Source organism: Ruditapes philippinarum, unplaced genomic scaffold (genome assembly GCF_026571515.1).
Source record: "Ruditapes philippinarum isolate M1 unplaced genomic scaffold, ASM2657151v2 ctg567_1_1_1_1, whole genome shotgun sequence".
Classification (NCBI taxonomy): domain Eukaryota; kingdom Metazoa; phylum Mollusca; class Bivalvia; order Venerida; family Veneridae; genus Ruditapes; species Ruditapes philippinarum.
This window is the reverse complement of record NW_026861210.1, coordinates 171,723-185,269: the sequence shown is the minus strand read 5'-3', so window position 1 is coordinate 185,269 and position 13,547 is coordinate 171,723. Positions and strand designations below refer to the sequence as shown.

Here is a 13,547-nt window from a genome sequence, read left to right as displayed (position 1 = left end):
CAATGACCTGACCCCCATTTAATGCACTTACCTGTAGTTTAACTTCTTTGCCATTTATATTTTGGCCAGACTTGTTCACTGTAGTTAACGTGAACTTACATGGTTTACTTTCAACCCCAAGCCTTTTTACAAGGCTTTCGCTACAAAGCGTTACATCGCTCCCTTCATCAAAGAGAGCGTACGTTTCTACTTGCATAGTTTTCGTTCCGACGACGACAGGAACTATGCGTAAACTTACCTTGTTTTGTTTACACCTCGATTCGGAAGCCGCAACATATTTATCCTCAACATTTGTAAATTTGTTGATTTTACTAGAATCTCGGTGAAACATTGTATTATGTTTCCCGGTACAACCTGAAACCTCACAAAAACTATTTTGCCTACAATTTTCGGCAACATGTTTGAAATACAAACAGTTTTCACACATTTCATGCTCTCTGATAACTCTCAGCTTTGAATCAATATCAATGGAGCGAAACTCTGCGCATGCCCTTAATTTATGGGCCTTTTTACAATAAATACATGATAATCGTCCCCTAGCGGATTTCTCTAAGGGAGATTTACCTGAATTTCTCTTATCAGAGCCAGTGGACAGTGTAACTACTTTATTACGCTGAGGAGGGTTTATGTGGGAATTTCTTTGCGAATTCACTGTTTGTTTTGACTCATTCGCAAGGTCATGACCATACATTGTATTGGCTACAATTGACCGTTCCCTCACAAAGGTTAGAAGATGGTTAAAACTTGGTTCGAGCCCCTGCTCTATCAGGCTACTTGCACGTTCGACCCACTGGGACCGAATGTGAAGTGGAAGTCTCCTAACTATTTTGCGTAGGTTTTCCGTATTATTCACATCGGACATAAAACCTAGCTGTGTCAAGGTCATATGACATTTCTCCATATGGAGTGACAGGTTCATTAGTCCCTTTACGTCATTACTTTTTATGGCACTGCCATTTACTAAACTATCTACATGGGACCGGGCCACTAAATGTGGTTTACCGTACCTAGATTTAAGGATTTCTTTAGCCCTTAAATAGCCTTCGTCCGGAGACAAAATTACACAATCTTCGATACAATATTTTGCTTCACCCTGACACAATTGAATTAAATAATTTAACAAAAAGATGCAATTCACGCGCTATATTTTCCACTTTTATTCCAGAAACAACACATATAGTCTAAGGAGTATATAGTGTATCTAACGTATATAGCGTATACAGCGTATATAGCGTAGATAGCGTATACAGCGTAGATAGCGTATATTGAACAATGGTATCTGTGCCCGAAACTTAATAAATAGAAAATTCACAAGATTTGTACTTCACATTCCGAAATCTTATTTTCAACTGCGCCTTGGAAAGGCGGCAAATCATGCATTTGCATATAATTATTATTTCTAGGGACAGTTTTGACCAACCAAAATGCAGGAAGCGCCCTCTAAGAAAATAAAAGTAAAATTTGATTTTCTAAATATGGGGATCATTAATTACTAGGGAACGCTTAGTCTTGGCAGGGACCAGAGCGCACTAAAATAACACTGCGCTGGGCAGTTGGCATGATTTATTGAAATCAAAACAATTATCTAAACATTTTAAACCGGTCTCTGATAATTAAAACCAGCACCAACATTCGGAGTCTGGAACACCCATAAAAAAGTCTATTGTAAAGCGGAATTTAGCTGGTAATGAGCTTGGATGAAAAAACTACTTTGTACACATAAAATAGGTACTCTGCAAAGTATAGTGACATACTTTTTGCTGCTGCCAGACTTATACAGTGCAAAAAAGTGATGAGTTTTGTATCTTTAGAGTATTCCCAACAGTACTATAACCCCACGTGTAACATTTAAATAGATACCCCAGTTAATTGTAACATTCAAATAGAAAACCCATTTGCAACTTTTAAATCTTTTTGAGTCTTTCAATCAATTGCTGGACCTTTGAATTCTTTCATATATCTTTGAGGCATGCAAACAAATTTTGATCTTTGGAATTCTTTCATATATCATTGAGTCTTTCAAACAATTGCTATTCCTTGGAATATTTCACATATATTTGTGTCTTGCAAACAATTACTATTCCTTGGAATATTTCATATATATTTTTGTCTTGCAAACAATTGCTGGTCTTTGGAATATTTCATATTTCTTTGAGTCTTGCAAATAATAGCTGGACCTTCGACTATTTCATATATCTTTGAGTTTTGCAAACAATTGCTGGTCCTTGGAATATTTCTTATATCTTTGAGTCTTGCAAACAATTGCTGGTCCTTGGAATATATTTCATATATCTTTGAGTCTTGCAAACAATTGCTGGTCCTTGGATTATTTCATATACCTTTGAGTCTTTCAAAAAATTGCTAGTCCTTTGAATATTTCATATACCTCTGAGTCTTTCAAACAATTGCTGGTCCTTTGAATATCTAATATATCTTTGAGTCTTTCAAACAATAGCTGACCCTTGGAATATTTCATATATCTTTGCGTCTTGCAAACAATTGCTGGTCCTTGGAATATTTCATATATCTTTGAGTCTTGCAAACAATTGAAGAATATTGACCTCTGGGATCCTTAAATAATGCTTACATTAGGACTTCTGTGTTATTTTGTCCAGCTGTACAAAAGGTGGGAAGTTTCTGTATATAGTAAGTACCTTAAAACATTCTTGACTTTAAAAGTGTTAATGACCAGTCAGAATTTTGTATCATTTGAAAAGCTAACAATTTTATCAGCATGTATTGGTGGTGTACATCTTGTCTTGGTTTGATTGATCTTGAACTGCTGATATTATTTTTGCAGACACCTCTTATTTTCCTGGAATGATTCCAAATTATGCTTGAAAAGTTATATATTTTAGGAAAATCTTGAAATCATAAAACTGCAGGCGTATCAAACACTGCTCATAGGTTTACATCATTTTGCTGCAGTTTTAGTGGCAGTATAATAATTTTAAATAGAAACAACTTAAACATGCAGTCATGTAGGTAAAATAGAATGATAAATGCGAGTATACATTTGTGGGAATTGAATTTGGCTTATCATATAAAAGAAATAAATGTGAAAATGTAAAGTTTGAATCACAGGTGGCGGCAATAAATAAGGTAAAGGGAAGGAAAATATTTATTATGCCAAAAAATTGTCAGTTTCAAGTTGTTATTTTTTGATAGATTCTAAAAAATTCTATTGTACATATTAAGATTCTAAGAAATTTGCATTATATGAACTGGTATTGTATAAAGTTTGATATTAAAAGCATTAGTCTTAAATGGTGAAATGAATATTTAATTCCAGAGGTTATCTCCCCATTTACCTTAATTTAATTGAAGGTTAATTAAATAGACATATCTAACTGACAGCATCTTCCTTACATTCTCCAACCTTTATATGATAGAGATGGACATAACTGTAAGATTTTTAAGCTGGTAACTTGCTGGAACCTCAAGTATGTTGTTTGAACAGGATGTAGTAAGGATTGGTGGCTCAATTTTTGAGTTAAGATATTAACATCCCTTAAACTTTTTATGAACTGTTCCATACTCAAAGGGAAAATTCATTTTACAATCCAGTAAGTTAAGGTTTAGCTTGAGATATTTGTTGTTGTTGTTTTTTTGCCATTAAGAGTTTTTAAATGGTGGTGTAAGGATCTTGTTCTGTTTCAATGGAATGCATCCGTTGCTAATTGGTTATGTAAAGTGCTGATGTTGAATTACATGCCTTGAATTATTTCATGTAAAAGAGGCTATTCAAACCAATGGAAAACAATAGTAAGCATAAAAAGAAAGAAAATTAGGTACTCGGTAGTATAAATTTAATTAGCTGATGAATCTATTGAATTTTTCATCAAACCTACTGAATTGATATCTTATCAATATTGGTGCTTCCCTTTAAGTCTGGTGTGCATTTTTCGGTTTTATTATTGTTTACACAAACTTGGACAGATCATGGTAGATGGTATTATTTTATGGTGATTTCTATGTTATCAATATCCCTTTTCATATTTAAAACTGGTTATTATTATAGAGTGTATACATTTATTTATTTTCTTAGCTAAAATAATGTCATTTTGATAAGACTAACATGTGAAAACTTTTAGACTTGTGTTGCTGAAAACAGTGTAAAGCTTATATAATGATAAAAATGTTTTATTTTATATGTAAAAGTCCTTTTACCTATCAAATTTGTTAAAATTTACTTACTATGTCCACTAACAACTTTTTGGGTATAGTATCAGTGTAAGAGTAAATACAGCAACATTAATAGTTAATTGCACGTGTTGGAAACTGAATTAAATCAGAAAACCTATCCTATATTATGTGTAAATCATAGCTTGTGTTTCAGAAATCTCTGATTGTGGGAGGTATTAGGCCGGACCAGATCATCTTGTAAATAAATAGCAAACTCCATATAGTAACACATGAAATCAGAACATCTCACATATCCTGTTAATTAATCATTACTTCAGAGAGTAAGAATTAAATATGTTTTGGTACATGAGCATTGTATTATCATCATTGACTTATATCCAGTATGATTTATTGACTACCAGGCATTCTTACTCGTCATCCCCCACAGTTCTTTGCTTTTTGATCAAATACGTAAAATGGCAGTGTCAACTGCTTTTATAAATACATTCTAAAGTAATGCTTTAATGTGGCCAACAAACACTTAAACATGGTTTAACACCTGTAGCACCGTGTACACACCTGCAACACTGGACAATTATAATTAATAAATGTTGGTGTATTTTACTCTTTGACACTGATACTTTACCTAGAAGCTGTAGGTAGTCAATACAAGTGTAACTTTGATAAAACTTGAAAAGGTAAAATGTCTTTGATATATAAAATGAAACATTTTTAACATGATGCATGCTGTTTTCAGTGAAACAGCTTGTAAGGTTTTGCACTTGAATATCTAAAACAGATACTACATTCTTATTAATCTTGTTATAAAAGTAGAAAGTTCCAATTACAGTTTTAAGTTTCAAACATATTTGATTAATAAGATCTCAGTAATCAGAAAAGGAGATTCACCTGTCTGTAATTGTCTTAAGATTTAGCTCACAACAGGAGCACCAGAAATGGGACAAAGCACTAACAAGAAAAGCATTGATGCAAAGCATCAAAGGGTGACGCCAAAAGAATTTGATCCAGATTTGCACCTAAATACTTAACAAAAGATGTGTACTTTATAGCAGTACCATTACATGTGACCTGGAGGCTAGGGCCAGGTTAAGTTGAAACTTAAACCAAAAAAGAATAGACTCTGTCTTGCCAAGATGCAAAGGCAATTTATAGTCAATTAAGCAATCTTATAAGACTCATGTCATAAGAAAGAATTTCTTCAGATTTAATTTATGAGACACAAGGATTCCTGAGTCATCAGCATATAATCACTGGCACGAGTATCGGACCTGGGAAGAAAAAATATGACCAGATGACCAGATTGATAAAAAAAAACTGTGTTTATAAAAACCAAAACAAAAAATGTAAATAATGATCCCCATTAAAAATATACTTTCAACTTGAAGTATATTTTTAAAGGGGGTCATTATTTACATTTTATTTTGGTTGTTGACACTTTTAAGATGAACACAGGTTTTTTTATCAATCTGGCCATATTTTTTCATCCAAGGTCTGATACTCGTGCCTGTGCATTATGATAAAAGCTTATTGCTTAGGGTTGAAGACATGTAATTGACATATATTAGACATAAAAGAGGACCTAAAATGAACATCAGGGGGACAGCATAGGTACTCAGAGCAGTAGTAGAATAAGTACCAGCCACATCAACCAGCTACTATCAGAGATAAGACTTAAACCATGTAAGAATGTCATTATATATGGCAGATGCTTGAAGTTTCATGAAGAAGAAGAAAAACAACTTCTTCATGTGCAGGATAGTGTGTTCAACTGTATCAAATGCCCTTTGTAGATCTAAAAGTATCATGCAATACTGCCTTTGTCCATTTCAAATAATGCAATCTGTTAAATGAATCAAACATGTGTCAATTGAAAAACCACTTCTAAACCCTGACTGAAACTGCCTGACCATGACTCAAACCCATGACTTTCAGAAGACCAACTGAGCTATCCGTCCTGCTACACATTTTCTCTTTAATAATGAAACAGTTCTAAACCCCACTATATCGATTTGTGTTCGTGAATTTCTTATGTTACAGAGCATAGGAAATTGAACTCATGCTTATATGCAGTCATAGGATGAGAAAAACTTTGAGCTTGACCAGAACTCATTAACCTGTGACCAACATAAGAAGAAATTTTATGAAGGCTGATTTGTATTTTGCATCAAGGGCACCGGGCAAAAACATGAAAATGCAACAAACAAACCACTTTGTGGTAGATTGTATTTTCATGTTTTCATCTGGCGCCCAGTTACTTTTTGTACTATGTTGGTTTTCATGTGGCACAAATCACCCACTATAAATTTAGTGCACAAATTTATTCAAGGGCAAGTAACAATCTACTCTATGTAGAGTCTGTTGTCGCGTTGACTCAGGAGACCTGGAGGTTGAGACCGGTGTCTCTTCATTACAAATAGATAAGACAGAAGCTGTACTTTTCAAACTATGCACATGTTAGAAAAAAATAGAATAACTATTCAGAATATGATTTTTTGAGACTTTATTAATTATATTGCTTGATCCAAGTTTAAGGACATTTTCAATCAATACATGTTTTATCATTTATAACTTTAAATGAAAGTCTCATCCCTTTAATAATAATGACATAACTGTATCTCTTTAAATGCAGAAAAATTATAAGTCTCAAAATATCAATATACTACTGTCTAAGATATACATGTACATGCACATAACATTAATAATTCCCAGTTTATATTAAATAAATATGAAATCCTAACATTAACATTAACATGCTTTTGATGACCTTACAACTGGTGAATTATATACAACAAAAATAGTATTATAAGTAATACCTAAGATAGACAGAAAAGAACAAATAATTTAGTAAACATAAGTTACTTCCCCTTAAAGTAAAGAAAACCTGAAACCCAAAAGAACACGATAAACAGCAAAATTATGAAATATTGCAGGTTCAATTTTATCAAGCCATGCAAATTAATGGTAAAGTATTCATAAAAAAATAGATGGCCATGTGTCAGCAGTAATTGCAGAAAATCGGATAGCTTTCAACATCCGGATACTGGTACACTTTGTAAAAACAACCATTCTGCGCAACAGATAAATGTAATAAGGATAAAATCAATAGGATAATCGTTTACAACAGTTTCATTACCTATCCTTATACTCAATTGCAGGTGAACTTTCTTCTAGTAGGCAAATTTTGAAAATGTATAAATGATACGGCCTCAATCTAGACCACAACGATATTCGAAATCCGGGTTTTAGTATTGTCATTAAAACTAAGGGACAAGCTGTTAAACTTAACCCGCAATTTCGTGAAAATAATATCACAATGCACATGCTTTTTACATAAAGTTATTAAATACAAATATAACAACACATTTGTTTACTTGATTTTTACGAATCAAAATAAAACTAATTTACACAACATGAAATTAACTGCTAATAATAACAGCTCCTTCCATAGGCAAAAATAAAAAGCGTTCCATAATAGACGACGCCGCTCACCGGCGTCGCCAATAATGCTGAAGATGCTAGTTGAGTAGGTGTGTCAATCCATGCTTGGACAAATCAACTTCTAGATAGAAGACCAAACTGAATTTGAACTTGACTCATTGGAGGCCAAATTATTGAATGAATAATGAATTAATTAAGTAGAGGTCTTGTCCTGGGTTTATTTAGACTTAACTAATACCAATTTCAGGATGAAAATGTGAAAATCAATCGGCCAACAGCATTAGAGCCTTGTCTGATTGCACTGATGTATGTACTTAAGTCTGGCTCTATGCAGCAAGGCTAAGGGATGATAGGGGGTGTCCATTAGTCAAGCTAGAAATTATTATAATGACAGTAATAGGTTATCATTTTGACTCCAACCCACACCAACACACTGCTCAGAGAAATCATATTATTGTACTATATACTCCTAATAACCTTTGATAATATAGTTTGTGACCAAACTGTGTCAATTCTGCATTAAAGGGATTTGAATGTTAACTGATAAGCATGTATAGGAAGTTTATATTTTATGTGTTTTATATGTAAGCAATATAGATAGACTTGTTCAGAGCTGATTTAAGTCAGATAATAATGTGTAAGTTGCCCAAATTTATGTCAGTGATCACTATTAATGGCAGCTTTATCAGGTAGAACAAATATTCAGGACAAGAACCAAAATCCTAATAATGATCGTATTGGACTCATAATTGGACTAGATAAATTGGTAGTAAATTGAATATAACTATCATTTGAAGGTTGTCATTAAGGTAGCATGTTGTAAAATAATATAAATATTGCAGTTTCTTTATGAATTTATATTATTTAATGAAGTACCATGTAGTAATACAAGATATGTCTATTCTCTGTTGGCACACTGTCAGATTTCAGGCTTAACTAATGATGTTTTTATGGATTGGTTTGAAATTCTTGGAAATTTTACTGAGATTGAATTTCTTTCCTCTATTATTAAAAACTTTGGTACAAGGGAAGTAATACTGTTTAGTAACTATCTATTGTAGGCTGGATTAAGTCCCTGTCTTTGTACACTAAGTTGTTTTTTCTATTTCAGAAACAAGAGAAAGTGTTACAGATGGTAAGAAAAATCTTTATTTATTTATATACATTAATGAGCCGCGTCATGACAAAACCAACATAATGGGTTTGCGACCAGCATGATCAGGATCCATGCTGTTCGCTTACAACTCTATAACAAGTAGAGAAACTGATAGCCAACAGCATGGATCCTGATCAGACTGTGGGGATGCACAGGCTGGTCTGCATCCATGCTGGTCGCAAACCCATTATGTTGGTTTTGTCGTGATGCGGCTATTTTAATTTTACTACAGGTTAATTATGACTCAGTCTATAGTTACTTGTTTCTTGGGTCATTGACAAGTTTATGCAAAAAACATTCTCACTCATGTAGTTACATAATTAGTCCTCCTTTTTTTGTCAACTCATAAAAGCTATTGAATACAGGCAGACAGATGGTGCAGCTTTTAAACAATGACCTCATGCTGTTTGAAACAATGGTCTATGAATCAAATTTTCAATATTTGAATTACCATCTGTTAAATAAAAACAGGATGTGAACATTGTCATGTTTTTACAGATTATAATTAATATACTGAATCCTTTAAAATGTTCATATCATTTATAAGTTAGTAACATGCAATTATAAAGTTTCGAAAAATCAGTTAAAATGTGTTTTACTTTGTCACAGGGGACACTACTCGATATAGATTATTAGAGTTAAAAAGTTTTCTTTGTTTCAGAAAATAAAAGTTTCCTCCCTTGGATAAATATAGTTTAGTGCTAAAATTGTTCAGTTTTTAAATGCTACACATTTTGTAATGCTTTTTGGTGTTTAGAACAAATTATTTGGTGTAACAAAAGTTTAAAGTTGTTTTAAAATATGTTTTACAGTATTTTCAAACATAGTTATAGTATTTTCAAACATAGTTATACATAGTATTTTCAAACATAGCTATAGTATTTTCAGACATAGTTGTAACCCATCATGATGTGATGGCATCAGGTTTCTAAAGTGGATTTACTAGGGGAAAAATGTTAATGATTGTTGATTAAGATCTCAGTTTTTCATGCCTAATTTCCTCTATCCCTTGCTGCAAACTAAAATAGGAATCTTGTTTTTCATTTATTGATGGTAATGGTTTAAAGACATAGTACGAGATCAAATAACAACAGTGTCCTAACTGTGTTATGTATGTTCATAGATTTACAGCAGTATTGCATTGATCCTTTAATACATTAATGTTTTCTTAACCCCAGACTGGTCATATGGTTTCATGCTTCACTTCAATGAATAAAGAAAATAACTTGAGTTCCAGTCTAAGACTGAAAATATCTGATGTTTATATGTGAAATTGGCTTATGTTTAAAATGTCATATGGTTGATAGTTTGCTCAAATGTTTGAAAAATGAAATGTTAGTAATGATTTTCTGTCTTTCAGAAATGTGCTGCTTTTATTATTGTATGTAGTTTTTGTCACAGGTGGCAGTATCAGTGTTTGGACACCCCACCCCTATCTGCCCCTGGACCCCTACTACAACCCTGAAAAAAAAAAATTCAACACTCTAAGGCTTACTATAAGGTACCAAATACAAAACCACCGATGAAATTATATAAAAAAAAAAAATTTTCCACTATCAAAATTATAGTTATAGAAAGGTGAAAAGCCTACTATATGTTCATTTGCCAAACAATGTGGAACACGGGAAATCGTCGTTTCGGCGACTGAGGCGCATTCCGAAGGCATTTTGCTGCATCATTCATTTACATCAATAAAAAGAACTTGAATTCCACAGCTTACTTAATTCAAGTCTAACGAATATCAATATTCTATCGATTTTTTCTATTTCACGGTAATTTTTTACTTGTCGTTGCCATTTTGGATTCTGATACCTGTGTGTTATACGCGATCTGATTGGACGTCCAATTTGGCTCGTCCAATCAGATCGCGTACTGTGAAATCATCATTATTCGTGGGGCACGAATTTTCGTGGTTTTCGTGGATAGGTCAATCCACGAATTTAAGACCCGACGAAATTATATCCCAACAAACGCTTCTTACCATGTCTCTGTTCCATATATCACAACATGCGTCGGCGCTTTTCCGGCCGATATTTGTGGTATGAATGTATATTATAATCTGGTCAGTGACAAATTAAATCCATAAATAGTTTAATTTTGCAATATTTAAGAAACTTGAAAGAAAAATCGATTGTATGTCTTCAGTTTGCTGTCACAAATGTTCGTCGCATGTAAACATCAGGGGACTTGTTTGTTTGTTGTAGGCTACTTGATTGTGTTAGCCAGAATACGTGACATAATCGAGTAAATATGGGAACCAAGTGCATTAATTATCCCCGATAAAACTTTTAACGACTAGTGTTTATATGATCCATTTAAATATATTTTTTTCAATATGTATTTGTGTGACTGCTATTCCGAAAATATCAAAGAAGCCGTCGTCTTTACACTAGATGCACACATACATGTATGTAACTGTATTGAGCCATTTACTGGTATTAATTTATATGCATATAAATTTACACAGTCGATGTGATGTAGTGTGTAGTTTTGGACTAATTCGGGGTGTTAACTTTTTTACTGGCTGGTTAAAAATTGGCAGATGTCGTATAATTTATGCGATGTTTACATTGGCGAATTATAGGGGCATATAATGGAGCTGCATATCATGTCACACAAAGGTGTTAATTGCAGTCAATTATCGGCAGTAATTGTGTTACTGCCAGAGGCCAGGATTAAATTAATTGACAAGAGCTGTGTAATATACACGGGGTAAGTAAAACAGCGCAGTGATTAAGTGAAAGAGTACTTTCCATTACTTATTTTTTTTACAAGAAAATGAAAATCCACGAATTTAAGAACCCACGAAAATGCCTGTTTTGATAAAACCACGAAATTTCATGCCCACGAATACAAATGATTTCACAGTATTTCAACCCAGGTAACAGAAAAAATCGGAATGATAGTGATATTCGTTGAACTTGAATTAGATAAGCTGTGGAATTCTAGTTCTTTTTATTGATGTTAATGAATGATGCAGCGAAATCCCGCCGGAATGCGCCTCAGTCGCCGAAACGACGATTTCCCGTGTTCCACATTGTTTGGCAAATGAACATATAGTAGGCTTTTCACCTTTCTATAACTATAATTTTGATAGTGGAAAAATTTTTTTTTTATATAATTTCATCGGTGGTTTTGTATTTGGTACCTTATAGTAAGCCTTAGAGTGTTGAATTATTTTTTTTTTCAGGGTTGTAGTAGGGGTCCAGGGGCAGATAGGGGTGGGGTGTCCAAACACTGATACTGCCACCTGTGGTTTTTGTCCATTTATGAATAAAGTGTCAAATTTTAATTCTCAACATAATTTCGATCCTCAGGCAGGGCAAAATTTATCTGTGCCAATTGAGTCTAATGGTTTTTTGTCTTAAGTAGACACTGCTCACTGATCACTCACTCGGATCATTTGGGAGAATTTGGTAATTATTGGTTAAATTTAGATAGATTCTCAATATATGACCAAAAAAGTGTTTAATTGGTGTAAAAACCAGAAGAACAAACAAGCACATGCACTTTTCAAGGTAGTATGAAAAGTATAAAAAGAGATAAAATTGTGAGCATTTAAAGTCCCATATCTTTCTTTGTTCCCTCACTTTCCTGTAAATGTAAATATTGTATTTATATGAATAATTATTAGAGCTGAAATCAATAAAATGTTGGGTTATTTGAGGAGTCAGTTACCTCAAGACAAGATTAAATTAAACAGAAGAATGATGATTCCAGCTTTATCCTTGTGCTGTCTGTATTGATTGATGAAATTGGTGTAATTATTTCTTTGCTTTTGTTGTTAATTGTACAAACAAGAGACATTGCAATCTTTTAATAACTTGAGTGATGCTTGACATGAAAAGTTTTACAAGCTGTCTCTTGATTTCATTGTTTTAATATTTGTTGCAAATGCCTGTGATAGAATTTCATGGCTATATCATCATGATATCCTATTCATCATCATTGACATTATCATCATCAACATCATAACCATCAGCTGCAGCAAAAAGTATTTCATTATCAGCACTTTGATGATGATCATCCTTATCATTAAATGTTATATTTTCTTTATCTATATTATTATCAGCAGCAGCAACAGCAGCAAAGAGCTATACAGCCATCATTCTTGTCTTTTAATATTGGTATCATCATCATCATCATAATTATCAAAACCACCATTTAATACAATCAGGAGTTCATTTATCAGGACTTTCATCATAATCATCATCACCATAATTGTCATCATCATTTAATTCCCCTTGTGGTTTGCCTTTACGGCTTGAGGCATCAGAATTGCAGCCACTGTTTAACCATGCATGATCATAAGAGGAGACTAAATGGGTTCAAATTACTGCAGTCTATGCATCTCTTTAAGCTTTACCAGGTGAGGTGTTTTTGACCCCTGGTGTAGCTTTTAGTTTGAAACACCCGTAAGCTGAAATCATTTTTCATGTTTCGGCACTATATGACCAAACTGTGTTGGTGCATTGTAAAACCAGAATATTTTTTTAAATCATCATTTAATACCATGATGACTAATCATCATCATTTATCATTATTACTGTCATTATCACAATCATTATCATCTTCATTATCACCATCATTATCATCTTCATTATCACCATCATTATCATCTTCATTATCACCATCATTATCATCTTCATTATCACCATCATTATCATCTTCATTATCATTATCACCTTCACTATCATTATCATCTTCATTATCACCATCATTATCATCTTCATTATCATTATCATCTTCATTATCATTATCATTATCATCTTCATTATCACCATCATTATCATCTTCATTATCACCA

General features: G+C 33.1%; 1 protein-coding gene across 1 annotated transcript in view; it reads left to right on the top strand.

The window, feature by feature from the left end:
* The window catches only part of LOC132714890 (titin-like), an 84,565-nt gene that overhangs the window by 48,548 nt on the left and 22,470 nt on the right, over positions 1 to 13,547 (top strand). Inside the window, exon 6 of the mRNA XM_060697810.1 lies at positions 8,696 to 8,719. Within this exon, the coding sequence (XP_060553793.1) occupies positions 8,696 to 8,719 (24 nt within the window). The remainder of the gene's footprint in view (positions 1 to 8,695; positions 8,720 to 13,547) is intronic.